The sequence below is a fragment of the Pituophis catenifer genome, unplaced genomic scaffold (genome assembly GCF_029215685.1).
Source record: "Pituophis catenifer annectens isolate HBS135680 unplaced genomic scaffold, rPitCat1.0.hap2 SCAF_2, whole genome shotgun sequence".
NCBI lineage: Eukaryota > Metazoa > Chordata > Lepidosauria > Squamata > Colubridae > Pituophis > Pituophis catenifer.
Window position 1 is genome coordinate 168,319,545 of NW_027256882.1, and position 26,651 is coordinate 168,346,195.

The following is a 26,651-nucleotide window of genomic DNA, read 5'->3' on the forward strand; positions in this document are numbered from 1 at the left end:
CACTTGCACAGAAAGGTTTGTCCTCAGATTAAGATCTCCAGTTACAAGAATAAGCCAATTGAATCTACGTTCTGGGGAAGGCACACAACCAAATGAAAGCAGTAGCCCATCCATCATAAAATATTATTTCCTTTTCATAAATTGGCACATATCTGTCAGGGCATCCCACTCTATATCACAATGGCCTCTCCAGCATTAGAGAAAACAGGATCCACCCTTACTCCGCCCCCCCCCACTGGAGTCCTTTGGAGATTGAAAAATATCCAATAATAAATTAAGTTGGGGGGGGGGGGAAGAAATAATAGAATTCATTTCTTTCTTTCTTTCTTTCTTTCTTTCTTTCTTTCTTTCTTTCTTTCTTTCTTTCTTTCTTTCTCTTTCTTTCTCTTTCTCCGTTTGTTTGTTTTTTTTTAAATATCTTTATTAAATATTTACAGTAAAATTAACACATAATAATGATTGGAAAACAATATAAGAAGTGAAATGTAGGAACACATAAACACAAGACTAAAACGAAACAACAAACATGACTAACCGAGAGTTAAACTCACTCTCCAATTAATATTAACTAATATCATCCTAACCAAACATTTCAATACAATCAAGTTCTTTTAACTATCTACAAAACAATTTCTTTCTCTGTTTGTTTGTTTCTTTCTTTCTTTCTTTCTGTGCCATGGTGGCGCAGTGCTTAGAATGCAGTACTGCAGGCTACTTCTGCTGACTGCCAGCTTCCTGAAGTTTGAGTCTCACTGGCTCAAGGTTGACTCAGCTTTCGATCCTTCGAGGTCAGTAAAATGAGGACCCAGATTGTTGGGGGCAATAGGCTGGCTCTGTAAACCGTTTAGAGAGGGCTGTAAAGCACTTGTATCTAAGTGCTATTGCTATTGCTATTTCCCTGGCAGATGACTAAAGTCATTCATTAAAGTTTAAAGTTCCTTCTAAGTCATGGGTATCCAATTCATTTGCAAGCAACAGTCAGAGATTCCATTATTCTTGCTAGGCAAACCCTTCTTTGACACCTTCAAAAGATTTGTGGATCATACCTTCTGTTCAATGTGGTTGCGTGTGTGGTAGTTAAGGATGGGCTGTAGGCCATGCACATCGGGTGGTGCCTCTGGATCCAACGAGAAGTTCAGTGACAGGTGGATGGGAGAGAGCTTGTCCCGGAATTCTGATTCACTCTGGAGTGACAGAGGAAGACACTGAACATGGTGGAGAATAAGCCATGAAGAAATGCATACTACTGTCATATGGGCTTATTTGCTCTCTTTTTGGCTCCTCTGCAAACCAGAGCTTCATAACCAACCACATCCCGGCTGCATTGTAGTTACAATATTCCTACACTCCTAGCCCTCAATTATTATTCTGTAGTTGAAAATTGCAAGTTCTTGAGGCTCTTTTTGTGATCTCCCTTTAAAGTATCCACAAATTATGTCAAGAATATCTATGGTAAATAGAACTGATTACATCTTTATTCCACTGTTTCTCAAAAGGTAATCATGATCATTCTGATCGATCATGATCTTCCTTCTGTGACCTCCAATTTTATTCTAACGGAAGTGGTTTGGGTGAGGCGGGATGAGGTGGTTTGGAACAGAGATGGAACCCAGGCCTTCCCAGGATTAATTTGATGTTCTTCCCTATATGTTATTCTGATTTGAGTCTTTAAATACAGGTCAATCTTAGCAGAGATTTCATGATTTAGGTGCATAGCTCTACAAGTCAGATCTGCTGAAGGCCTGTATGAGCAAGTCCACTGTCTTAAAGGGGCACAAAGCAAGGGACATTTTCTAAATACTTCCCATCCATCCCAGCACATAATTCTTCCATTTGGGACAGCAAGACAAAAATGAGCATCATCAGAGTGGCCATGGGACATTTCACATTTTGGAGAAGACAGTTTACAAGAAGAGGGAAAGGCAGGATTCACAGAGGTAGACTCAACTCACCCTTAAGTAAATCTTCATCTCACGGCACTCTGAACTGGCTCCGTTGTGGATTTGGAGAGTCTGAATAAAGTGGGATTGCTGGGAATGCAGGAAGAGGGACCGCTTTACTGCTCCTTTGTGTTTGAGGTGGTCAAGATGCAGCTCCACAGTGAATCCTGCCCAATAAGAGAGAAAGCAGAACCAAGTGAGATATTTTGTCTTCCATGCTTGACCGTAGTTGATGAAACTCAAGGATCTTTCAGAAAAGAAAAGAAATCTCATAAGCCTCAACCTTACGACATAAAGGTTTGGTTGCCTGTCATACAAAAGGGATTGCAAAAGGATATGTTCCTGCAAGTCCCTCCAGATTATGAACCACCTCAAGATGATATCAGATCAAACTTCCTTTTAAAAAATGCCTCTTTGCCATGCATCAGTTGAGCCATTAAGCATACAAGCCAGGGGTGAAATGCTCCCGGTTCGGACCGGATTGCCCGATCCTGTAGCGATGAAGGCGGATGGTTCGGGGAACTGGTAGCAAAATCCCTGCCCCCACCCATGCCCAGCTGAGCCGCGCGATCATCAGAGGCTTTTTTTCTTTTAAATGCCTCTGACGATCCAAGCTGAGTTTTTTAAAAACCCTCTGCCGATCAAGGCAACTCAGCTGGGATCATCAGAGCCATTTAAAAGAAAAAAAGTTTTTTTCTTTTAAATGCCTCTGACGATCCAAGCTCTGGCGATCCCAGCTGAGTTGCCTGATTGGCAAAGGGTTTTTAAAAAACCCTCTGACGATCAGGCAGCTCAGATGGGATCGTCAGAGCCTTTTGAAAGCATTTGTAGAAAAAATGGTTTTAAAAGTAAAAATAAAAAAATAAAAAAAATTGGCCACGCCCACCCAGTCACATTAACCCCCCCACCAAGCCACACCCACAGAACCAGTAATAACAAATTTTAGATTTCACCACTGATACAGGCATCCAAGATGGTTCATAGTATTTAATTGTAGAACCTTCCTCTTGAAAAAAAAAAACCATCCAAACAATGTGCTTTCTATGTGCTGGTAAGACCACGCTTGGAATAGAGCTCAGAGAAGAGGGATAAAGATGATAAGGGGTTCGGAGGCTAAACCATACGATGAATGATTGCAGGAACTAGGTATGTCTAGTCTAACGAAGAGAAGGACTAAAGATGAAAGAAGAAGGGGTCAACCTATTCTCCACAGCATCTGAAGGCAGGACAAGGAGTAACGGGTGAAGTTTATTAAAGAGAGAGCTAACCTAGAATTAAGGAGAAATTTCCTAACAGTGAGAACAATTAATCAGTAGAACAGCTTGCCTTCAAAAGTTGTGGGTGATTCTTCACTGGAGATTTTTAAGAAGAGACTGGACAGCCACTTGTCTGAAATGGTGTGGTGTCTCCTGCCTGAGCAGGGAGTTAGACTAGAAGACGTCCAAGGTCCCTTCCATCTCTCTTACTCTATGTTCCATGTTCTAATGTTACTACGCACTATTAAAATATAGTCTATAACCCAGTAATTAGGGATCCTTGTAAAAACTGAGATTTAAAAATCCTTATTATTAGCTTCATACTCACGTTATCATTTGGATGATGGGAGGAAAATAAAATGAAGGAAGCCATATCTTGTGGTGATGATTTTAAGATGTCTTCAAAAACATACAAAACTCTAAACCCCATCAGATATTCGTGAATATTCTTTCAATGTTTGGGGATGCATCATAGAATTATCGTCCCAAAGGTGCTTTTTTTCAGGAGGCAACTGGACTTTCTTGAATTTTAGCCCTCTCTATAAGGCTTCACTAAAATTCACAACATTCCTCATCAGCAAAGCCAAAACATCTTGTTTCTTCCTTGATACCACTAGACGACACCGCTAGGCAGGGGTGGGTTCTGATTTTTTTTACTACCGGTTCTGTGGGCGTGGCTTATTTTGTGGGCATGGCTTGATGGTCATATGACAATTCTTTAGGATTTAGCAGAGGTACTGGTCTACCAGGCTTTTAACTGCTTGCAGAGCTGTACCAGTCTACCCATTTATTTTTGCAGGCACTGATCTACTCATGTATTTTTGCAGGCACCGATCTACTCATTTGTTTTTGGAGGCACCGGTCTACCACCAAACTGCCTTTTACCACTGATCAGCTGTAGGGCGGCCCTTTGAAGCCCTGCGGCAAGAGTTTAAACAGTTTTTCCTTATAGCCCATCAGCTGTGACTCAGGAGAGCTGAGAGATTGGGGGTGGGGCCAAATAAAAGGTAAGAATAACTTGGGGTGGGGGTGGGGGGCGGCGGGGGGGGCAGAACTGGTTCAGTGACGTCGTAATGTCACCGCTACCGGCTCAGCGGAACCGGGCGGAACCCACCACTGCCGCTAGGGCTCGCTGCCTTCTTTAGAAGAGTGAAGAAAATCCTCAGGAATGACTCACACCCTGGTCAGCACTTCTTTATTCTCCTTCCATTGGGAAGGAGATATAGAAGCATAGCCAGCCGCACAAACAGGCTGAAGAACAGTTTTTATCCATGGGCTGTCAGACTAGTGGTAGTATTCAGCTGGTTCTATCCGATTCGGGAGAACTGGTAGCGGCAGCTGTGGGAAGCTCCGCCCCCTGCCCCGACATCATCACGTCCCGTTTTTGACGTACTGCGCATGTGCAGAGAGCTCTGTGCATGCATGCTCACATTTGCAAACCGGTAGCGAAGGTAAGTGAATACCACCCCTGTGTCAGACTCTTGAATGAAAAATAACTACAACAACGTAGTACGATTGACTTGCGGGGCCGGCGCGACGTGCAATAAATTCACATGGCGTAATAGGATTAGGTGTTTGTTAGCAGGATTCACTGGGATAGGGATTTTTTTTTTCTTTTGTCTTTCACTGTGAGTTGTATTGTGTTGGGGGGAGGTGCACGAAGGGAGGCTCAGCCAATCTCATAGTACACATGTTGTACTCTGACAATAAAGGTTTGAATTGAATTGAATTGAATTATTCTAGCTTTATCCAGGGTTGTCTACCATTTGATCCCTTTCTGACTACTGGACGGCTCCAAAAGTCTCTAGTCTCCAAAATCATTTAATGATCTCACTGTCAGCTTCTGTATGTAGAATCTAAGCACACCTACTGAAGTTACTTCAGTTTGATCTCCACTGTGCTTGGACCAACTCCTGGATCTGCACAGTATGTGTAGACATTCTGATGGATTCTGAGACAGTTGTCTTCTTTCAGCATTGATAATGATGTGGACATGTGAAAGTAACTAGATTGGCCCAACAGCTCACAAGATTCTTTCCCCCTTCTGCAGTTACTCACCAATGGAATCAGGAACATGCTTCCCAGATGCATTCAGACAGAAGCTCAAGTTGATGCTGTTGACACGTGGGGGAAAAAAAAAGAACCAATGAGCCAATATAAGAAATATGTGAGAGACAATGCACTCCGATGACAAGAGAGCTAGGCATGTGTGGTAATGCTCAGGCTGAAAAATATGTGTTGTGGCTCCGTTGCCTGAGCCTGGGCTATCGACAGATGCAGACTCTGAGAGTGAGGGAGAGGAGTTGGCAAGGACTCCCTCTCCAGGACCCTCCTCTCTGGCAATGCCTCCGGAGGACACCGAAGGCCAAACCGATAGGCTCAGAGCCAAGCACGTCCCCGCAGCCACAGGTGGACAGCGACGAAGAAGATAAGTGCTGGCTGGACCCGTGACAGAGGCGCAGGGAGAAGCGTGCACAGCAGAAGGGAAGGTGTGCCAGAGATTAGCTGAGTCACTGGACCACACCTCACAGGGTATAAATGTCGGTGTGGTGGCCGGTTCAGTTTGTGACGAGCAAAAACTGGAAATACTCCATGATCTCTGCGTTACTGGACTTTGCCTGCTTTATCGGACTGCATTTGGATTAATCCTTGTATTGTTGACACTCTGCCTGTTTTATCGGAATGCTTGCAGTCTAATCTTTGTTTGTGTGAGTAAAGTCTGAATTGGCAGCTAGCCACTGGGTTGCTGCCAGCTTTATCTTCAAAAAGTTTTGTCGTGTGGCTTATTAACTCCGGGCCGTCTGTGAGGGTGCGTGTGGGGTACGGGGACAGAACAATATGGGCCTATTTCAAACAAATGGTTCGGGCTACGCTCATTAGTGAAAAGCATTTTGTCACAACAAAAAGTAAAGTTGATATGCGCCTGGAGGAGCAGATTGTCCAATATTGCAACCCAAATGGAAATACAACTCCTCCCAAGGAGAAAGGATAGAAAAAGGAGTTATTCTAGGGACCTTTATTGGTTGTTAACAGTGGAGAAAAATAAAGTCATCACACCTGATTGGGATAAACAGGGATGGGTGGGACCCTGTCTGGCTGACTCAGCCTCTCCTTCCAGCCCTGTGGTCCCAGATGGGTCATGAGCTGGACAATCGCCCAATTCAAGAACATGTTTAACAAGCGGTCAGGATAACCCCATGGAGCTGAGCATTTGGAAAAACTCTTGTCCGTAAATAAATTCCCCCACTATTTCTGTCACAGATTGAAAACTAGCATTGTTTTGGTTAGATCAAATCTACAAGACACATGGCTGGTTTCCATGTTATTTTAGCACATGGAGGGACAAACTGAAAATGTCCTGTGATAACCTATTCCACTGTTGCCATAAAATATCACACTAAACAACGATTTTCTTATTCTTCTTTTAGAGTCATGGAATCATGGAAGGGGACGTTAAAGCCGTCATCCCACAGTTGTGTGCAAGGATCCAAGTTAACCCGCATCCCATATACACAGCTGTTTAGCTTCTTCTTGAATACACCCCTCCATCTTTAGATGGTTCATTCCAAATGACTCCTGCTTTTAGGATAGCTTTGAATAGAAAAAAACCGACTGTCGACTGGAGATAGGCAAGGCAACTAAGTCAGTGTTCCTAATCATACGTCCCTGAGATGGTCAGGACTTCCAGAATTCTTAGCTGGCATTTGAGGCTCTGGATTCTATAAATTGTCTTCTCCAACATCTGCAGGGGATCAGGGTGGGAAGACCAAACTACAGAATCAATTCCTGCAGGAATGCCTAGATAAGACCTTATACAGTCAGGAGCCTACAGGTAAATTAGCAACTGTTGGTAATGGCAGCTGTCACAACCACTTGCAGCTCTTTCTGTTCTCACTATTGTATCCACTAACATACAGAACAGCCCACTGTGTACAGGTGGTCCCTCAACTTACGACCACAACGGAGCCCAAAATTTCTGTGGCTAAGTGAAACATGCGTTAAGGGAGTTTTGCCCCATTTTAGGGCCTTTCTTGCCACAGTTGTTAAGCGAATCGCTGCACTTGTTACTATTAGTCAAACTGTTGTTAAGTGAATCTGGCTTCCCCATAGACTTTGCTCACCAGAAGGTCGCAAAAGGGGGAATCACGTGACCTCAGGACACTGCAACCGTCATAAATATGAGTCAGTTGCCAAGTGTCTAAATTTTGAACACATGACTATGGGGATGCTACAATGGTCGTTATGTGTGAAAACTGGCCATAAGTCCCTTTTTTCAGTGCCTATGTAACTTTGAACACTCACTAAATGAACTGTTGTAAGTGGAGGACTACCTGTACTTAAAATAGGCAAATAGCCTTCTTTTAAATATTGGGTTCAAATAACCCAAACCGTATTTCTTATAGACGCCCAACATGGTATAAAAATGAACAAGCCCACCTATATATTCTACAAACACAAGCCCTCAATTGACTATTGAGAACTGAGGAGAAAACGCTCCTGAACTGATCAAAGGCCTGTAACAATAGAGAGCAACGAAAGGACAAAGGGAAAATATAACTTCCGGAATCACTACTCACCATGCCACAGGGGTGCCAGTTTCCTCCAGGGTGCATGCGCGTTCCTCGGGATTAAACATAGTGGGGAAGATGCTGAGAGTGGCAGTGGCATGAACAATGGGGCGTCCTCTGTGGTAGGAAGCATAAGGAAAGGGAGTGAGTGGAAGCACTTTTTCTATTTGGACCGAGAAATGAAAGACTTAGGAAACCGATGGTTTACTTAGTTATTATCAAGCTTGGCAAGACAGTCACTTTGGCTGAGGAAAGTCAGCTCAAATCTCTGTCTACAAAGTCCTTGGAGGCAGCTATCCAAGATGGCAGCAGCCCCGTGGTTAGGGGGTAGGAGTTCAAGAGCAGATTGGTGTACATGGAGAAGGAGGGCCTTTTCAGTGATTTATGAGTCACCCTAATTCATGACTTGTCTTGGCAGTTCCAGAAGAAGGGAGTAATATGATATGTCTGAGTGTTCAAACAAACAATAAGCAATGAGGGAGGGAGGGAGGAAGGAGAGAGAAAAATATAACCTACAATGGAGTCATAATCTCATCACTTTTTCCAGGGGAAATTTGCTTTATCGTTTTCTTCAATCTACTATGCATTAAACATATTGCATTTCTGCTCCCATATGCTTCATTCAGACAGCACAGGGCTGGGGAAGACTGATCTTCATTGTCTCCAGACACTTTACTTACCTGTAAACCATGGCTCTATCCACTCCAAAGGCCCCCACAATTAGATCTGCAAGACAAAGAAGGAGACAGTCTGCTGAGCACTGGGCAGAAAATGGTGACTGCATATCGTGATACAATTTTTTTTTTTTTGCTTTAATGTATATGCCGCTCTTCTCCGGAGATTCAGGGCAGCTTACAATGCGTTAAGCAATAGCCTTCATACTTTTGTATATTTATACTAAGTCAGCTTATTGCCCCCACAATCTGGGTCCTCATTTCACCTACCTTTGAAAGGATGGAAGGCTGAGTCAACCTTGAGCCTGGTGAGATTTGAACTTGCAGTAATTGCAAGCAGCAGATGTTAATCTGTTAATAACAGTGCTTTAATCCACTGTACTACAGGCTCTTTCTGTACAGGAAACTGTTTTTAAAGCAAAGGAGGAAAAACACACCTTGCTTGCCCAGATAGCATCCTGTGAAACCTAGTAATTTCTTATTGGTTAGGCAGGGGGAAAAAAATCATACAGTGCACGCTGAAAGGAATCCTGGTGAGCTTTCACATCAAAATGTCATTACTAGGCTAGCTAGATTATTCCTTTTGAGATAAAGCTGAAACAACACCATGCTTAGCACAGAAAATGAATGACCTTTATATTATGGCCCTGCAGAGAATCTGAATGCATTGCTTGGCACTTGTGTTTTTTTAAAAGTTTGCTGCAGTTGCTTCAAGGCCCTTTTCCAATCATTGGAGCATGACTGCGTCCAGTCTGGAGCAGTGGTTCTCAACCTTTTCTTCACCACCGAAATATCTTTTCTTCACCACCTTTAAATACCTTTTGTGGCCATGAACCACGGCCACAGACACCCCCGACCCCAAGACTTAACTCAAGATTTAAATCGTAGTATTTCTTCAAGCCCCTGTGATGATATCCCCCACCCCCACCCCCCGAGGTCCATGGACCACAGGTTGAGAACCACTGGTCTGGAGGGAATATCATCTGCAGGCACACTCAAAATTTGTGGAAAGGGCCTCAAAGCAATTACAACGAACTTTCAAGAGATAGGGCTGCCTCAATACTCCAACTGCGTGATTTGGAGGAGTCCTCTCTGCATGCTTGATGTAGCAAATAGGTTATGAATCTAAGATTAGAAGATCTCATGAATGTGTAAGAGGATCATTTCTTGACAGCTTAAGCCATTTTGGTTATTGCTAACTTCAAGTCCTTCTTTTGGAAAATTGCTGACAAAAACACTTTGAAAGAGACTGTCTGGAATGAGTTAGGTGCAATGGATTTTACAATACCCTTTGAAGACCTTCCTCTGTGTGACTTCTGAAAGATCACAGAGAAGTTGCTTCACTCCTGCTAAATAATTAAACTGTGGAAACTAAACCAGGGCATTCAATCAGCCATCCATTTAAGACCTATCAAGAATATAATTATGTATTTCCACCTGGTCCTTCGGTTTCTGGTGTGCATGAAGACTAGTTGGCCAGTGCGCATGTGCGCGCCAGAAACTGGAAGAGCAGCTGCCTGGCGCGCGCATGCGCACCAGGCAGCTGCTCTTCCGGTTTCTAGTGCTCCAGCACGCGTGAAGACCAGCTGGCCAGCACGCCGGAACCCAGAAGAGCAATGGGCGACAGCTCTGTGTGCCACTTCCGGCATGTGTGCCATAGGTTCCCCATCATGGATCTGAGGACTTGGAGAGGCTATATCCCTTCTAAGCCTCTTTCTCCAACCTATGCAGCTGTGAGATATGACCTCTCTTATATGACTGTTCCCTATGCAGCTGCTCCCACCCTCAACATCTCCTATATTCATTCCAACATACTGGTGCAACAACTGGAGGGGGAAAAATAGACCTCTAGATGAGATGAGAAGAGAAATGGAATTTGTTAAGAGGAAGACATAGTTACAGTATTTCATACTGTGCTTTTTTTTGTTACATGTTGCAATGGAAGTATGGGGTTTTATTAAAGCAGCTATGTTACCCTACATATTTAATGCTCCTGTATAAGAGCTCACCAGATGACAAGCATCATATCTGCAGCCTCAGACCTGCCAAATACGCACTCTCCCAAGTTCAGATGCGGTTCTGTTACTTCTTCACAGGTCATCCTCACCTGGGTAACCGTTTCCATCCAGGTCTTTGGCCCCACGCAAAGCAAACCCATAGAAGTCTAGGACTTGACCAGGTGACCAGTAGCCTTGCAATACTTGAGACGGCTTGGGGTGCAGCCCGTTCTGTTGGCCATTATACACGTAGACCACTCCTTGCTTTTCTGTGCCGCCAAATGGCACTCCGATGGCCACATCTGTGGGAACAAACGCCTGTGTCAGCAGCATTGTTTGTAGGGTTAATGCAGGAAATAAAAGACAAGATGGGCTCTATATATATTGGATAAAAGGAAATGGAAGGATAGGTTAGCCAACATATACGTTAAAATCCCGTTGTGGAAACATGCAGACTTCCAGATGATCTCTTGAAAGACCGCCTAGAACTACACGATGACTTGCATTGGCAGGTACACAGTAGGCAAATTAGTTTGGAACTTCTCATCTGCTTAAATTTCAGTCCAAGCAAAACTGAACTGCATAAGCTTATCTACATTCTCAGGGGGCCAACATGGTACAATTGAACATTGTCAGGGTACAGGAGTTCATTCCATCCTATGTTTGAACTCATCTTCCTTAGATTATACGAGGCTGTTGCCTGAAGGATAAGATCTCAGGAGATCAGGTCCTCATTAGTTTCTCAAAAGAAAACATTTCTCAACTTCCACCCTTTTTCCCTGATTAGGTCCAGAAGTGCCAGGGAATCTTGTCAGAGCAGCTTGAAGATGAGACTGATTGCTTCATCAGATTCACACAGGAGATGTGCAATCTTTAATTGGCAGAGGCCCAAGAGGATCTGCTGCTAAGGCAGCAGAAGTAAACAATACACATTTTTTTTTCTTGTGTGCCTTACAGGGAAAGTTACCCTTCCATCTACTTGAGAGAATCCACAGAGGAATGCAGTCCAAATTGGCCCTTGGGCCTCCCTAGACAGCTATCTATATTGCTATTGACTACTGTAATGCTCTCTACATGGGGCTGCCCTTGAAGACCACTCGGAGGCTTCAGCTGGTACAGAATGCAGCCGCGCGGATTGTGATGGGAGAATCCCGATACTCCCATGTAACACCTCTCCTGCGCGGCTTGCATTGGTTGCCGGTTGCCCTCCGGGTGAGATTCAAGGTGCTGGTAATGACCTATAAAGCTCTACATGGCTTAGGCCCAGGATACTTGGCGGACCATCTGCAACCAGCAACAGCTTCCCATCGCCCAGTGCGTTCCCACAGGGAGGGCCTGCTCCGGGTACTGTCAGCTAGACAATGTCGGCTGGCGGCCCCCAGGGGTAGAGCTTTCTCTGTGGGCATGCCCACCCTTTTGAATCAACTCCCCCTGGGGCTCCGGTTGGCTCCTGACATCCGCACCTTCCGCCGCAAATTAAAAACATGGCTGTTCGCGGCACCCAGCCTGGACTGAGGGGGTCTTCGATTATTTTAACAGGTTTTAATAATTATTTATGTATGTATTTTATGTTTTTATTGGTTTGTTTTAATTGTTGTGAGCCGCCCTGAGTCCTATGGAGATAGGGCAGCATATAAATTATATTAAATAAATAAATAAATAAATCTATATAGGCTGATGCCAAAGCTACCTCACCATGTAGCCCTCCGAGGCAGTGGTGAAATCCACTTACCTTTACTACCGGTTTGAGAACGGGAGCGCACTATGCGCACGCTACACACACATGCTACACGTACCTCTTCTGCGCATGCGCAGATGGTAAAAAAACGGGACATAATGATGTCCCAGTGGGTGGGTGGAGCCTCCCGCTGGTGGTGCTACCGGTTCGGCGAGCCAGATAGAACCGGGGGGGGGGGGGCGTGATTTCACCGCTGCTCCAAGGATTCTTTTAGAACAATACATAGAAGCCAGTAGAGTGGTCGGCCAGGGCAACCAATTGAGAGACTGGCATGGAGCCATCAGGGCCACTTTGCAAGAAGGGTCTTTTCTTCCCCCTGTGGATGCTGCTGACTGCCACCCTAGTCTACTGCTTAGAGGAAGGGTGGGGAACCATGGCCCTTTTATGACTTGTGGATTTCAACTCCCAGAATTCCTGAGCCACCCGGGAATTCTGGGAGTTGAAGTTCACAGCTCATAAAAGGGCCATGGTTCCTCACCCTTCCTCTTAAGCAGTGGACTAGGGTGGTAATCAGCAGCATCCACAGGGTGAAGACAAGAGGGGAGGGCAGAAAAGTAGCCCCACACTGTCAGGATGTAACTCACTGCCCCTTTTGTATGCATGCTCTGCTGCCTTTATTCCTTTGACAGTAGCAGGAGGATTCTGGAGAATAGCCCACAGTGGCCATGCTTGGCCCTTGTCCCCATCTGGCCACCTGTTGTGTTCCGCCATCCAACATGCCTACTAGGCAGACTGTGCATTTTCTTTGGCTTAATTGATGGTGCGATGTTATTTTTGTTGTTGTTGTTGTTGTTTAGAAAAAAGAAGTTAAAAAGCGAAAGTTAAAATATTTTGGACATGTGATGCGACGCCCGGAAAAATACGCCATACTTCACTTAATCCTCCAAGGAAAGATTGAAGGCAAACGAGGTCCAGGCAGAAGAACAACATCATGGCTTCAAAATCTAAGGGACTGAGTTTGGACAAAACTCAACAGCAATTTTTCGTGCGGCTGTTGATAACAATAGGATCGCCAATGTCTGATGATGGGTATGGCAGAAGAAGAAGAAGAAGAAGAAAAAGAAGAAGGAGGAGGAGGAGGAGGAGGAGGAGGAGGAGGAGGAGGAGGAGGAGGAGGAGGAGGAGGAGAAGGAGAAGAGGAGGAGGAGGAGGAGAAGGAAGAAGAAAGAAATCTGATGGGAGCTGTATTAGAAAGATCCAACAGCAGATGGCAGCAATGGAACATGCCACAACTCCCTCCTCTGTCACAGAGACAGGCTGAGGATTTCATTAAAAAGAGCTGCCCCAAAGGCCTGCTTATCTGGATCAGGGTTCCAGCTTTGCCCATCAACATGAAGGAGGAGAAGCCTCTTCTTAATGCTCTGGCAGCCATTATGTAAAGCAGGGCTGTTAAAAGGATAATGAATCCATGTTATCTTGAATTTGCATACAAGCAGTCCTCGACTTACGACCACAGAGCCCCAAATTTCTGCTGCTAAGCGAGACAGATGTTAAGTGAGTTTTGCCCCATTTTATGACCTGTCTCACCACTCGTGTTAAACAACTCACTATAGTTAAGTCAGTAACGCAGTTGTTAAAAGAATCTGGCTTCGGCGTTGCTTGTCAGAAGGTCGCAAAAGATGATGATCACATGATCCTGGGACACTGCAATCGTCATAAACATGAGTCACTTGCCAAGCATTTGAATTTTGGTCATGTGACCATGCTGCAATGGTTGTAAGTGTGAGAAACTTTCATAAGTCACTTTTTTCAGGGCTGTTGTAACTGAATGGTCACTAAACGAACTTTTGTAAGTCGAGGACCACCTACCTGTACTATGGACAAGTGATTAGTCTTCAGTCCCCTTTTTCTACTTGAATCAGGCGTGTCAAACTCAAAGCCCACGGGCCGGATCCTGCCCACGGGGGTACTTAGATCTGGCCCGCAGGACTGCCCTAGAAACAGGAAATGACTGCCCTGCAGTGTCAGTGAAAACGGAGATCAAGAGGGCTGCGTGAGGCCCTCCTGAGCTCTGTTTTCACTGGCAGAGGGTTGCAGGAGGCTGTCGCAGCCAAAAATGGAGCTCGGAAGCCCGTTTTCGCTGGCAGAGTGCTCGGGCCACCACAGGCGCCACCGACCCGAGTGACGTCCAGCTGGTCATCCCCACCCTGGCCTCCCGAGATCAAGGACAACCCTGATGCAGCCCTCAATGAAATCGAATTTGCCACCCCTGACTTAGATCACGGGTGCCAACCTCATCACGTTGACATATTGCAACGTTTTTTGCCTGCATGGAACTGGGGAGGGCGTGGCCTGCGTGTGACACATCCGGCCGCCAGTTTGACACCCCTGACTTAGATGATTCCTACCTGTGCTCCTTTTGTACCACTTTAAATTTACCTCAACCCGGACTAAATCCGATCCAGGCCTCAACTGTACCATCAGATTGCTACAACAGAGTTTCTCTACAAACAGGCTGCAGCAAGCAGTGCAATTAAGAAACTGAGGAGGACTGAACTCTACAAAGTTCCAGCTTTTCACACCTAGAGCCCAGTTACCTCTAATAGGAAAACTAAGCACAGAGAATTTCTGGAAGTACAATTTGACAAGATGCTGGCTTGAAAAATGGACTCTGCTAAATGTCCTCACCAGCCCCAACAATCAAGGTTATCCAAGTTCCTCCTTTGAAAGCTGGCCATTGCTCTGAAATCTTTCTCTTTTTTTGCTGGTGCTCTAGAATGTGTAGCCAGAGGGCATCTATGTGATGAATGAAAGGAATTAAAGCTTCCAAGAAATCCAACCAGAAGCCTAGATTTTTTCTCAACATCTTCTACTGGCGTTCAGACTACATTCTCAGACTTTGGGCAGCAAGATACCAGGGACTTAATTTAGGACTTTTTGCCTGCAAACCATATGCTCTTATCACTTGTGTTATCCCTGCCCACTCCAATAAAACATAAATAGATGGTTTCATCCAAGTCAAATCATTGACCCCTCTGGCTTTTTCAACTGGCAAAATTTCAGGTGGATATCCTGCTATTTAAGATTCCTTTAGGCAGGCAAGGGAAAGAATGACATCTGGGAATTTTTATCTGCGAGACACAAGCTACGGTCCCTTTTGAAAATGTCCACAGAGAAAGTTCCTTGTTGCCTTTCCTGGCAGCTAAGCCTGCCTTTCTCCAGATGTCTCTGCCAGAGATTAGATAGTTTTGTTGTGTCTCTGCATTGAACGCGATGGATTTAGTCACCCTCCATGCAAATAAAGCAAAGTTTCCAGATAAATTAGCTCTCAGCTGCCTCCTTCCAATGAGAAGGCATTTTCGGAACAAGAAAAGCATGCCGATAACTTTTGGCTCGGTGGGAATATGACTGAAACATGCTTCCATTTTTAAGGCATATACCAGGAATAAGAATAAGAATAATTTTATTTCTATACCGCCCTTCTCCCGAAGGACTCAGGGCGGTGTACAGCCTATTAAAAACACAAGACAACATCAGTTAAAATAGTTTAAAATTATTAAATGAATTCGGCTCAATTTAAAACCCCAGAAATTTAAAACCCAATTTAAAATTGTTATGTTGATAGACCAGCCTGGCGGAACAACAGGGTCTTGAGTGCACAACGAAACACCCGGAGGTCGGAGATCTTACGTATTTCCGGGGGCAGTTCGTTCCACAGGAGAGAGGGACCTGTAACTCTCTGGGTAATATTGGGTTTCCAACACCCATTAGCCACTGGAAGTAGGATCAATGGTCAAGGATGATGGGAAATCCCTAGATTCCCATCTCCTATCCTACACCAAAATAACATGCCTCCGTCTCAATTATGAGTTGTTTGGAAAATATCCAATGACATGCCTCCGTCTCAATTATGAGTTGTTTGGAAAATATCCAATGACATGCCTCAGTCTCAATTATGAGTATCCCTTTAATTGGAACATAGATCTTGCATCAGTTTCTTGTTTGATTGTGAAATAAGATAAGGTGAGAATTAATGAGCTGTTCCATGAACCGGGAGGAAAGGAAAGCATTTAGCAACAAATCAGAACCCTAGTAATGGAAATCTTTAGTTTGCAAATAGACTGCTGGATACTCCCTTCTCCGTTCTCTGCGTGAAAACATACATTGACAATTCATCTTGGTCAAGGAGGCAACTCAAACCTGGAGACCTCCTGTTCTTTTCCCCATGCCATTCCCCCCCCCATCCAACTTTCATACCATTGTAGCCATCCTGGTTGAGGTCTCCCAATGAGGCTATAGCACTGCCAAAGCGGCCAAACTCTTGGTGACCGGTCAGTACAGCTGAGGCACCGGGCTCCATGCCATATGTCTTCTGCAGGTAGATATAGACCCTGCCCACCTCCTGAACACGGCCATCTTCTGTTTTTTCCATAAACAAGGGGGCACCGATCAGCAAGTCATCCAGTCTGCATGGCAGGAGAGAGGGGAGAAATGAAACAATCAACTCTAAGCTCTGGGAGATAAATCACAGATGGCTAGGATGATCCAGAGAACATTGCAGAAAGAGGGAGGGAAACGGGATCTAGATTAGCTCTTCTCAGTATGTTTGCTTTTCCAGAATTCTCAGCCAACATGGGATACACCAGACCCTCTTCTCCATCATGCCTCCATCATGCCCTGACTGTTTCTCTCTATAATTCAGTCTTCTCTGCAGATGGACATTTCACTTTCTAGACAATTTCTGTATGGTGTGCATCAAGACGTCTCCCAAACTTAAATCTATTATCACATCCAATTTCCTCAGGAGCTGGGAAGAGCAGCTTCCACCCCACTCCAAACTTACTGTTGACTAAGCAGCCCCGCCCCAATACTCACCCATCACCGTTGATATCCATGGCAGCCACAGCATACCCAAAATAGGCAGCCATCTGTTGAGACAAGTGATAGGGATCAAGAAATGTCAAGATAGTAAGACATTTTGAGATCACAGAAGATTAGAGCTGCCTGTTTCCCTGACATATTCCTACAATGTCTTCATACCTGTCCTTACTGCAGTATTTGCCCACTTCCATAATGAATGATAGGAACAAATATTACAAAATATACTACACTCAAATTCATTTTAGCTGGAAGTACCTTCCCCCTCTTGGGAAATTCAGGCCCCTGATGTTCTACAGTGAACTACGGCCAAAAGATGTCAGTAACCAATGGCACAGTAAATCTGAGAGATAAATAACAGGAATATAAACAAAGAATTAAATAAAGGCAAGAAAAAAGGTTAAAATCCTGCAGAAAGTACTTCAAAACCTGTATTAGGAAACAATTACAGTGTAAAAGCCCATTTCGTCATGATCTTATACTAGATGCCATAAAAGTTGGAACTGTGCCATAGAAGTTGGGGTTATACGGGCATTCTCCAATTATTGTAAAAGTTGGTCAGCACCACTTCCAGTTCCTGATATATCAACAGGCCCTGTGTTTTGAGTACATCTTCACTGACATAAGGGCTAGAAGCTTGTGACAATGATGGAAGAACAATGAAATCCCTATCACAGAGGAACAGATTGTAAACATGTTAGAATTTGCTGAAATGGAGGAAAAAATTTTTTTCCCTGAAGGATGGGAAATCTTGTGTGGACTTTTTACTGAAAGAAGAAAAAAAGATATGATGATTTATGGGTTTATGGATTAAAGAAAGATGTGGACTAAATGAGACGCTAAAGGGATCTGTATAACATTTAAGAGACAGGGAAGTTTATAAGATTGTAATTATTTGTTGAAGAGACGATTGGAAGTCATTATATTCCAACCTTTTCTTTTTTTCCCCCTTTTCTTGCACCTTTTTCTTTCTTTCTTTTCTTTCTTTTCTTTCTTTAGTCCTGTCTTTTATTTCATGTAAAATTCTTAATAAATATAAATAAATAAGACACTTGTGACATTGAAATGGAAGCTCGGAGTTTTGGAAAACAGAATTCACCACCCAAACACTTTTTTTGTGTAGTTTTGCTATCAACTTCAAGTAGTGGAGAAGGTAAGAAGGGATATGGGTACTCCGCAAGGAAAGTTTATCTCATCTGTCTTTCTCTCCTAACCAAATCATTCAGCAACTGTTCAAGGTTACAATGGCACTGAATGAATGGTGGTTATGAACCTGGGAGTTCCAGCTATCCCAGTATACCCCGCCCCCCCAGCACATGATCTTAGCAACCCATTCACACTTAGATATGCTTAGCAACCCATTCACACCGACAACCAACTGCCAAGTGCCCCATGATCGCATGAATGCCAGTTGCAGCCTTCCATGCTGGCTTCTCCAGAAAGTCAAAGGAAAGCCGATAGGAATCGCAAGTCACCGGGATAAGTCTCCTTGACCTGCATACCCTCTCCCAGCCCCACTGGGTTTGCATTATGCCAGCCACTTGCTTACCCATACACACCTTCTCTACCTGTCCCAAAAGTGCTTTTTCAAAAGGCAACTGGACTTTCTTGTGTTTTTTTGGAAGACATTTCGCTTCTCATCCAAGGAGCTTCTTCAGCTTTGACTGGTCAGAGCTGAAGAAGCTCCTTGGATGAGAAGCGAAATGTCTTCAAAGAAAAACAAGAAAGTTCAGTTGCCTCTTGAAAAAGCACCTTTGAGACAACCATGACCTGGATGATTGAGAATCCCCATAGACACCCTCTCAACCTGTGCCCCATCCCACACACACTCCCTGATCCACACCACATCTCTGTGCATCCCCCTAACTTGCATGGCACTTCGTGTGCATCCCACGCACCCTTCCCTACTCCTATTGGCACCTCTTCCACACCCTCCAGATCCTTCTCAAAACATCCCCCATAGCCTTGTTCCCTCCCTTATCTGGCAGCAGCCATTTCTCTGCCTGCAGGCTTGGGAATTGCAACATCCTGTAAGATTCCCCAGTGACTTTTGTTATGGGAAGCTGGCAGGAAGGTGCCTTGCCTAACGACTGTGGGATTCAGTTAACGATAACAACTTGGGACTGCAGTGATTGCTGTTGCTAAACAGGGCACTTGCATTTTACAATTGAGTTAGTGACAGAAATTCTGATCCCAATTGCCGCCATAAGTCAAGGACTATCTATAAGCCTCAGTTAGCTGTCCACCATGGTCTGCTAGGAGCAGACCATATAATCTTGTAAGGGAGAGCAAATTATTCTGATTTAAGAGGCTTTTTCAATAGCTGGGCCCAAATCACTTCATTGTAATAAATGGATTTCTTCACCTGTTCTCCAGAAAAGTTGTATAATGGTCGAATGTCACTTCCATTTAGAATTGTTACCTGGTGGGGCAAAAGAAAAAAGAAAAAGAAAAAGAAGAAAAAGAGGAAAAATAGATTAACATCAAACATCATCTCTCCACAGAAATTCATCAAATGTTTTTAGCTTTGTGAAGAGGAATCTAAACGGTTCCTTTTGACACAAATGTTGTTTTCTAATAGCTTCTTCTAGCTTTGTTTTTTTCCCTGCAAAAATGAATTAAGGAGGTGAAACAGTCACAATATTTTCCATCTGGATTGGTACAGCTGAGAGTAATCTTATCTAGAAGCACATCTGGACACCAAGCTACAGTTATAGCTTTTAAAAAGAGATATAAAGGTAGTCCTCAACTTGCAACAGTTTGTTTAGTGACCATTTTAAGTTTCAATGGCACTGACAAAAGTGACTTATGGTTGTTCTTCACACTTATGACCACTGCAGCATCTCCAGGGTCATGCAATCAAAATTCAGATGCTTGACAACTGACTCATATTTATGACGATTGCAGTGTCCCAGGGTCATGTGTTCATCTTTTGTGACCTTCTGACAAGCAAATCAATGGGGAAGCCAGACTCACTTAACAACTAGTTACTCACTTAACAACTTGAGTCTTACACTTATGGCAAGAAAAGTCGTAAAATGGTGCAAAATTCACTTAACAGCCATCTCACTTAGCAACAGAAATGTTAGGCTCAATTGTGGTCGTAAATTGAGGACTACTTGTATTTCATTCAAAGGATCATAACATATCCCTCTTCTCATATTAGCATTTTTTTTGCCCATTTTTTTTGCCCAACGATTAGATTAGATTAGACACTGAGAGCATATGCACCAAAAACAAATTTCTTGTGTGTCCAATCACACTTGGGCAATGAAGAATTCTAATCTAATCTAATCTAATCTAATCTAATCTAATCTAATCTAATCTAATCTAATCTAATCATATAATCTAATCTAATCTAATCTAATCTAGTAGAGGAAATTGGAAGATTATAGTCTTGGGGTAAGCATTCTTTGTTTGAATTTAGAGATCTATTCTGAATTTTTTAAAAAAGTAAGTGTCACTTCTAGGTCACAAAACCACTGAGTTAGCACATCTGGGTTGTTGAAAACCTTGAGAAGAAGCAGCTGTTAATTCAAGCGCTCTGTCATCCAGGATTTGGTAACTGAGGTTCCTGTCAAATGTCCCATTTGAATAAATTAACAGCGAAGTTACAGTATTTGGGAGAAGGGAGCGTCAAAAGAGGAGGATTGGAAGCCAGGTCACAAGTTGAAGGCAGTAAAAGAAAGAACCCAACATGACTTCCACATCATGGGTCTGTTTTCATCCATAATCAAAGCGCCTTAGGAAAATCAGATTTCGTTATTTTGGGGCCTCTACATTCTCCTCCTCCTTAGAAATACATTGGTTGCTATAGCAGCCACAGAGATCCACAACAAACAAGCATGAAATGAAGATGGGAAGGAGGAATCAACCCCATATAGCCACAAGGCAATGTCTTGTTTCGTGGGTGACCAGATTAATTCACTTAGCTTTTACCATAATCTGGACACAGTACAACTGATGACTAGGGGTCATGGAAAGGGCTGATGTTTCTAAGAAAATCTGCCCTTGTTGCAAGCAAGCCCAGCATAAAAAGCAGAAGGAGAACCATGGATCTACTCCAGCAACACAACATCTGATGCCATGGCAGCAAAAGCACAATCTGAGAACGCTGTGCAGTTGCATGCTGGCTAGCTGGATGTTGTCAGACATTAACACCTATGGGACTTTCACCTTTGCAATGTACATTGCCCTCCTTCCAAACCTTACAATCCCTGTTAAAATAATACTTACTCAAGTATTAGGGAAGTGATTTTTTTTTTTTTTTGGCAATGCTACCAAATCCTGGAAGATCAGGTGGTTATACTTTTGAAGAAGAGAGAGCTGTACAGAAAGCTCCAAAAAAAAAAAAGGGGGGGGGGCTGCATTTAGATTTGAATGAGGCATTTACAACTTTAAAAACTTTTGCTTCCAAGCAGTATGGAAATAATATACTTCTGCAGAGAGAGAGAGACACTGCTTCAATCTGGCTTTGGGACAATTTTTGGAAAAAAAGGGAATTCCCAGTTTATGGCTCAAAAGAGCTTATTATGTTCCCTCGGCAGATACTTCAGATAGCAGGGGACGTTAAATGAATGCTTTGACTGAATAGAACCGCATATAGGAAGTGGTTCTTGAAACTTAAGACACATAGTGATTTGGGAGAAGGCTGGCATTAAATTACACCTGGAGAAAACCGTAAGCTTGACTGCATTCTCAGCAATATTTGAGAGCAGTCAAAATGCTGCACCAGCCCATGGCCCCCTCCAAGTAGCCTTCAATGGGATTATAGGACCAAAGCTAGCAGCTCTAGTAAGGAAAGGGGGGAGAAGGTGATGTCACAGACAGTTTGAGAAGAGTGAAAAAAAGAAGAAGAAAGAATAGAAATGACAAGGGTATGGCTCTTACGTATCCATAGGTGAGATTTCCTTTGGGAACACCAGCCACGAAATCTGCAAGAAGCAAAGTGATACAAGGTATATATAATATGGCATTACATAATGGGTTCTTGTACTTAGTAACCATTCGGAGTTACGACAGACTCCCTCTCCTCAAATCTACTTATGATCCAGTTCTGAAGTTCCAATGGCCGCCCTCACTCACTGTAGTCACATGACAGGATTTGGGGCACCCAGCAACCAGCTCACACTTAAAGCCGTATGTACAGTGTTTCCCTGAAAATAAGACCCAGTCTTATTTTCTTTTGACCCCCCTGAAAAAACGGCTAGGGCTTCTTTTCAGGGGGTCTAATTACTGATTCACCTCACAGCGGCAGCACCAACAGCCCCGCCCAGCAGGAGCCTGCTGCTGGCCCACTTCTTCTGTGGCCGCTTCCGGCCGCTCACACACGTCACTCCCTGGCTTCCATTTCACCTTCAGAGGTCTTTGGGAAAGCCCTCTGAGGGATTGATCCGGAGCTCTGTTATCGGCTGCAGAGGGCTTTCCAGAAGGCTCTGACAATGAAACGGAGGCCGGGGGTGACACGCGCATCAATCCGGATCTCGTTTCTTGGTTGCAGAGGGCTTTCTGGAAGGCCTCTGATGGTGAAACGGAGGCTGGGGGGCGACACACGCAAGCGGCGGCAAGTGGTTGCAGAAGAAGTGAGCCTGCAAGGCAAGGTAGGTGTCGGGGTGTGCGAGGCCTGATAAGTAGGGCAGCTCCACCCCTGATCCCCACCCAAGCTTAATTTTTACCTGTGCAATTTGCACCACCCCATGAACCCCAGAGTGGACGGGGGCTTAACTAGGGGTTATTTTGGGGGTAGGGCTTGTATTGGGTGAACATGTAAAAATCAAGTGAGGGTTTACTTTCAGGGCAGATCATATTTTCAGGGAAACACGGTAGCATCCCACAGCTACGTGACTGCAATTTATGATGTTTCTGCCAGAACCTGGTATTTACTTCTGGTTTTTGGCAAAAACGGCTCTTAGCAAACGAAGAGTTCACTTAACAACCGCGGCATTTGCTTAACTACAGCATGCACTTTATGGTTGCTGTGTTCACTTAACAACCATCTCAAAAAGGTCATAAAATCAGGCATAGTCACATGCTGACCCATTTACAACCATCACAACTTACGGCCATAATTGCCAGACTCAATTATGGTCACACGTTGAACACTACCTGTAACGCAAAGTAAGTTTCTACTCCACATGGAGGAGAAGGTAATGTAAGTTATTTATTGTAACAACATTTGCTCTCCTAAGTACATGCAGCCTCCATTTTTGGTGATCAAAACAAAGCAGCAAACAAACAACAATTGAATTATATAGACAATCTGAAAATATTTTACTTTTAGAAAAGGGTTAATTGGCAAATTTAGTTGGCATTTCATTCAGAAGGCAATATAAATTCTGTATTATTGGTGTATATACAGTCCTAACTTTTTATTCCTCCCAAAAGCATACATGTACTATCTCCCGCAGCAATGAATGTGACAGTCCTCCCTCAAGCCCCATAGTACCTTCAGTGGCATCTCCGCTGAATTCACCTACAGCCACAGAATAGCCTAGAAACAAAACACAAGGAATAATGCAATGGATGACAAACAATTTGTCGCTAATAGCTACCAAGGCCCATTAACATTGCAAATAACAGAGTATCCTAAATCACAAAATAATGCTTATGGTTTAGCCAGGAATGCAACCTATACTCAATATCACCTAAGCAGTCTCATCTCAGTTGGGTTCAGAATAGTCAGTCCTTGTGCTTTCCCTAAAGATCAGCATATATCATTTGTAGAGAGAGAAAAACAACTGCAAGGTGAAAAAATGCTTGCATTTGGCAAGATCAACTCATAGAACAGAGCTCATTTCAATTCCAATGTGAACCCTCATTGGTATGTTTCCCTGAAAAGGCAGCCAATCAGAAACAAAAGAAATCCGTAGTATTTACAGTATTCTAGAAACGTCTTTTTCAGCCTTGAAGAACTTGAAGAGATGTGGTTTACAACTCCTAGAATTTCCCAGTCAGTTATGCTTCCCTTGTTGGTTAGGGAATTTTGTGAGTTGGAGTCCCCACATCTCCAAGTTGCCAAGATTGAAAAGACTGTTCAAGGACAACTGTGATGAGTTATTTATGAACTTTACTATTAGGGAATGACACATATCAGAGGCAACACTTCCCCTCAGAAATGAAGAACCACAGGTCAGACAGAGCATATTGTCTGATTGCGGTTTACAGTGACCTCCGAGTCACCTTACAAGTCCGTGGGCTTGATTTGCAACTCATTAACTAGCTTTACTCCCTGAACTTAAAGAGTGTGTAAAGTGACCTCTAGCCTAGGAGAATCAGACAAGCCAAGAACTCTTTCACCCTCTCTGCCAGTATGAACCGTAGTCAGTGCTTTCATGCAGCCTGGCCTTTGGCGTAAGAGCACCTCAGGGGCTCAGCACTGGTTCCATTTATGTTCTTCGTTGCCTACAGGCATGAAGAACCAAGCAAAAGACCTGTTGAGGGAAGTGCTGCAGTTCAGAAGGGATTAATGAGCCTCCTGCCTGAGTTTTCTATTGGGGAGAGAGCTGGGATTTTCAATTTGGGGAAGACAGTCGAATCGTATGTGTGTGTTGAGCTCCTTGGAATCGGGGACAATAAGGCAGGATGCTTTAAGGATCTGACTTTTGGGAGTCCAGCAGCTTAATCCTGGTATAAACAGATCTGAAGGATGAGAGCCAGTTTGGTCTAGTGGTTAAAGCACCAGGCTAGAAATCAGGAGACAGTGAATTCTAGTTCCACCTTAGGCATGAAAGCCTACTGGTGACTGTGGGCCAGTCCCTTTCTCAGCCCAATTCACCTCACAGGGTTATTGTGGAAAAAATAGGAGAAGGAATGAATATTAGGTTAAGTAAATCATATTGAAGAGAATAATAATAATAATAATAATAATAATAATAGCAGCAGCAGCAGCATCAGCTGTGGCAGTGCCTGGAGACAGCAGAATAGAAGAGAAATACAAAGACCTACATACAAATAGAAATAGAACAACTGTGGCAAAGGCAAGGGTAATATCAATAGTAATAGGCGCTTTGGGTGCAATCCCAAAAAACTGGAGCACCACTTGAACACCATTGGCATTGACAAATTCGCCATCGGTCAATTGCAGAAGGTGGTTTTACTCAGAACAGCTTCCATCCTACAACGATATCTGTACACCGTCAAATATCCAGATCTGCCTATCTCAGGTCCTTGGTAAGGACTCAATAGGTAGGAAACTATGCCAAACCCAGTCTGAACATCTGGCTGACTGTGGTGATGATGATGATGATGATGATGATGATGATGATGATTACTATTATTACTATTAGTACAGAAGTTAGGATAAAAATAAATAAATAAATGAGTCAACATCTGAGAAAAATCAATCCTGGGAAACTGGCTCTATAACCTAGGATTCCTATCCATGCTACACAGAATTATCAAAAGCAGATGGCCGCCACGAAAAAAAAAATTGTCACAGTCAAAGCTGCTTCCCCATCATCTGTCTTTTCTGTCGAACTCACCTAGGTAACTGTCATCCGCTTTGATGTGAGCCTGCTGTGTCTTGAGCTCTTCTCTAACCACAACGATTAAATATTCGGGGTCATAGGATTCTTCAATGGCCTCTTGAGTTGCTGACAACACTTGGCCTAAGGGGAAAGCAAGGTGGAACAATTAGTGTCTTGAACTAAGATCAGAGAGACCCAGGTTCAAATCCTCACTTAGGCTGGAAATTTCTTAACGTGAGGAAAACTATTAATGACTTGCAGCTCAAGTTATTTCACAGAATTCCTATGGAGAAATAAGTGGGGGTGGGGGGGGTTGTCATGTTTCTTGGGGGGATAGGCAAGAAATAACATAATGAAATTTGAGAGATGTCAGAGAAAGATTGCCGGAGACAATGTTCAGATATGTGAGGCAGCTGGCGCTTATGGTTATCAAACAGTCACACGGAACTTGCAAACAAAATACATATTTGCAGTAATGCTGTTTGTGAATCTTAGCCGCTGCTTTCCTGTTCAAACTAAAGAAAGGAATTCCAACCCCCATGGATGAGAAGGTACGCTCGAAAATAGGACAAAGAATAATAAGATTTATCTGATCAGGCAAATAAACATTGTCGGATAATGAATACATAAAACACAATGTATTTCAAGTAACAAAAACAGAGGGAAACATGCTTTGGAAAGAATCCAGTCCCTTCCTAGCCCTTTAAAAGGGATTCTACTCGATCCCACGGAGGCCTCCTTTTCTCTATATCAAATTGATATAAGAGTTCGGAATCAAAATCACTTATTTTCTGTGAGGGCCCTTTACGTGATGTTCTCAGACACCATATGGAGGGGATGAGGAGGGAGAAAAAGGACACATGGAAGCAAAGGAAAATAGACAGGTAGTCCTAGATTTACATCAGTTCATTTAGGGATTGTTTGAAGTTACAGCGGCACTGGAAAAAGTGACTCATAACCGTTTTTCACACTTATGACTGTTTCCGCAGCCTCCCTACGGTCATGTGATAAAAATTCAGATGCTTGGCAACCAACTCATATTTATGACGATTGCAGTGTCCCGGGGTCATGTGGTCGCCTTTCGCAACCTTCCAAACAACATCGTCAACGGGGAAGCCAGACCCCCGTTACTAACTTAACGACTGCCATGATTCACTTAACAACGGTGGCAAGAAAAGTCGTAAAATGGTGGGGT

General features: G+C 43.6%; 1 protein-coding gene across 1 annotated transcript in view; it reads right to left on the reverse strand.

The window, feature by feature from the left end:
• ITGA5 (integrin subunit alpha 5) overlaps window positions 1–26,651 on the reverse strand; it is a 94,631-nt gene that overhangs the window by 21,861 nt on the left and 46,119 nt on the right. Inside the window, exons 7-18 of the mRNA XM_070934994.1 lie at window positions 25,472–25,597; window positions 23,437–23,481; window positions 21,882–21,925; window positions 19,357–19,413; window positions 16,989–17,041; window positions 16,371–16,579; window positions 10,546–10,737; window positions 8,445–8,490; window positions 7,774–7,881; window positions 5,255–5,310; window positions 1,953–2,107; window positions 1,047–1,184 (exon numbers count right to left, since the gene is read on the reverse strand). Coding sequence (XP_070791095.1) covers window positions 1,047–1,184; window positions 1,953–2,107; window positions 5,255–5,310; window positions 7,774–7,881; window positions 8,445–8,490; window positions 10,546–10,737; window positions 16,371–16,579; window positions 16,989–17,041; window positions 19,357–19,413; window positions 21,882–21,925; window positions 23,437–23,481; window positions 25,472–25,597 — 1,229 coding nt within the window. The remainder of the gene's footprint in view (window positions 1–1,046; window positions 1,185–1,952; window positions 2,108–5,254; window positions 5,311–7,773; window positions 7,882–8,444; window positions 8,491–10,545; window positions 10,738–16,370; window positions 16,580–16,988; window positions 17,042–19,356; window positions 19,414–21,881; window positions 21,926–23,436; window positions 23,482–25,471; window positions 25,598–26,651) is intronic.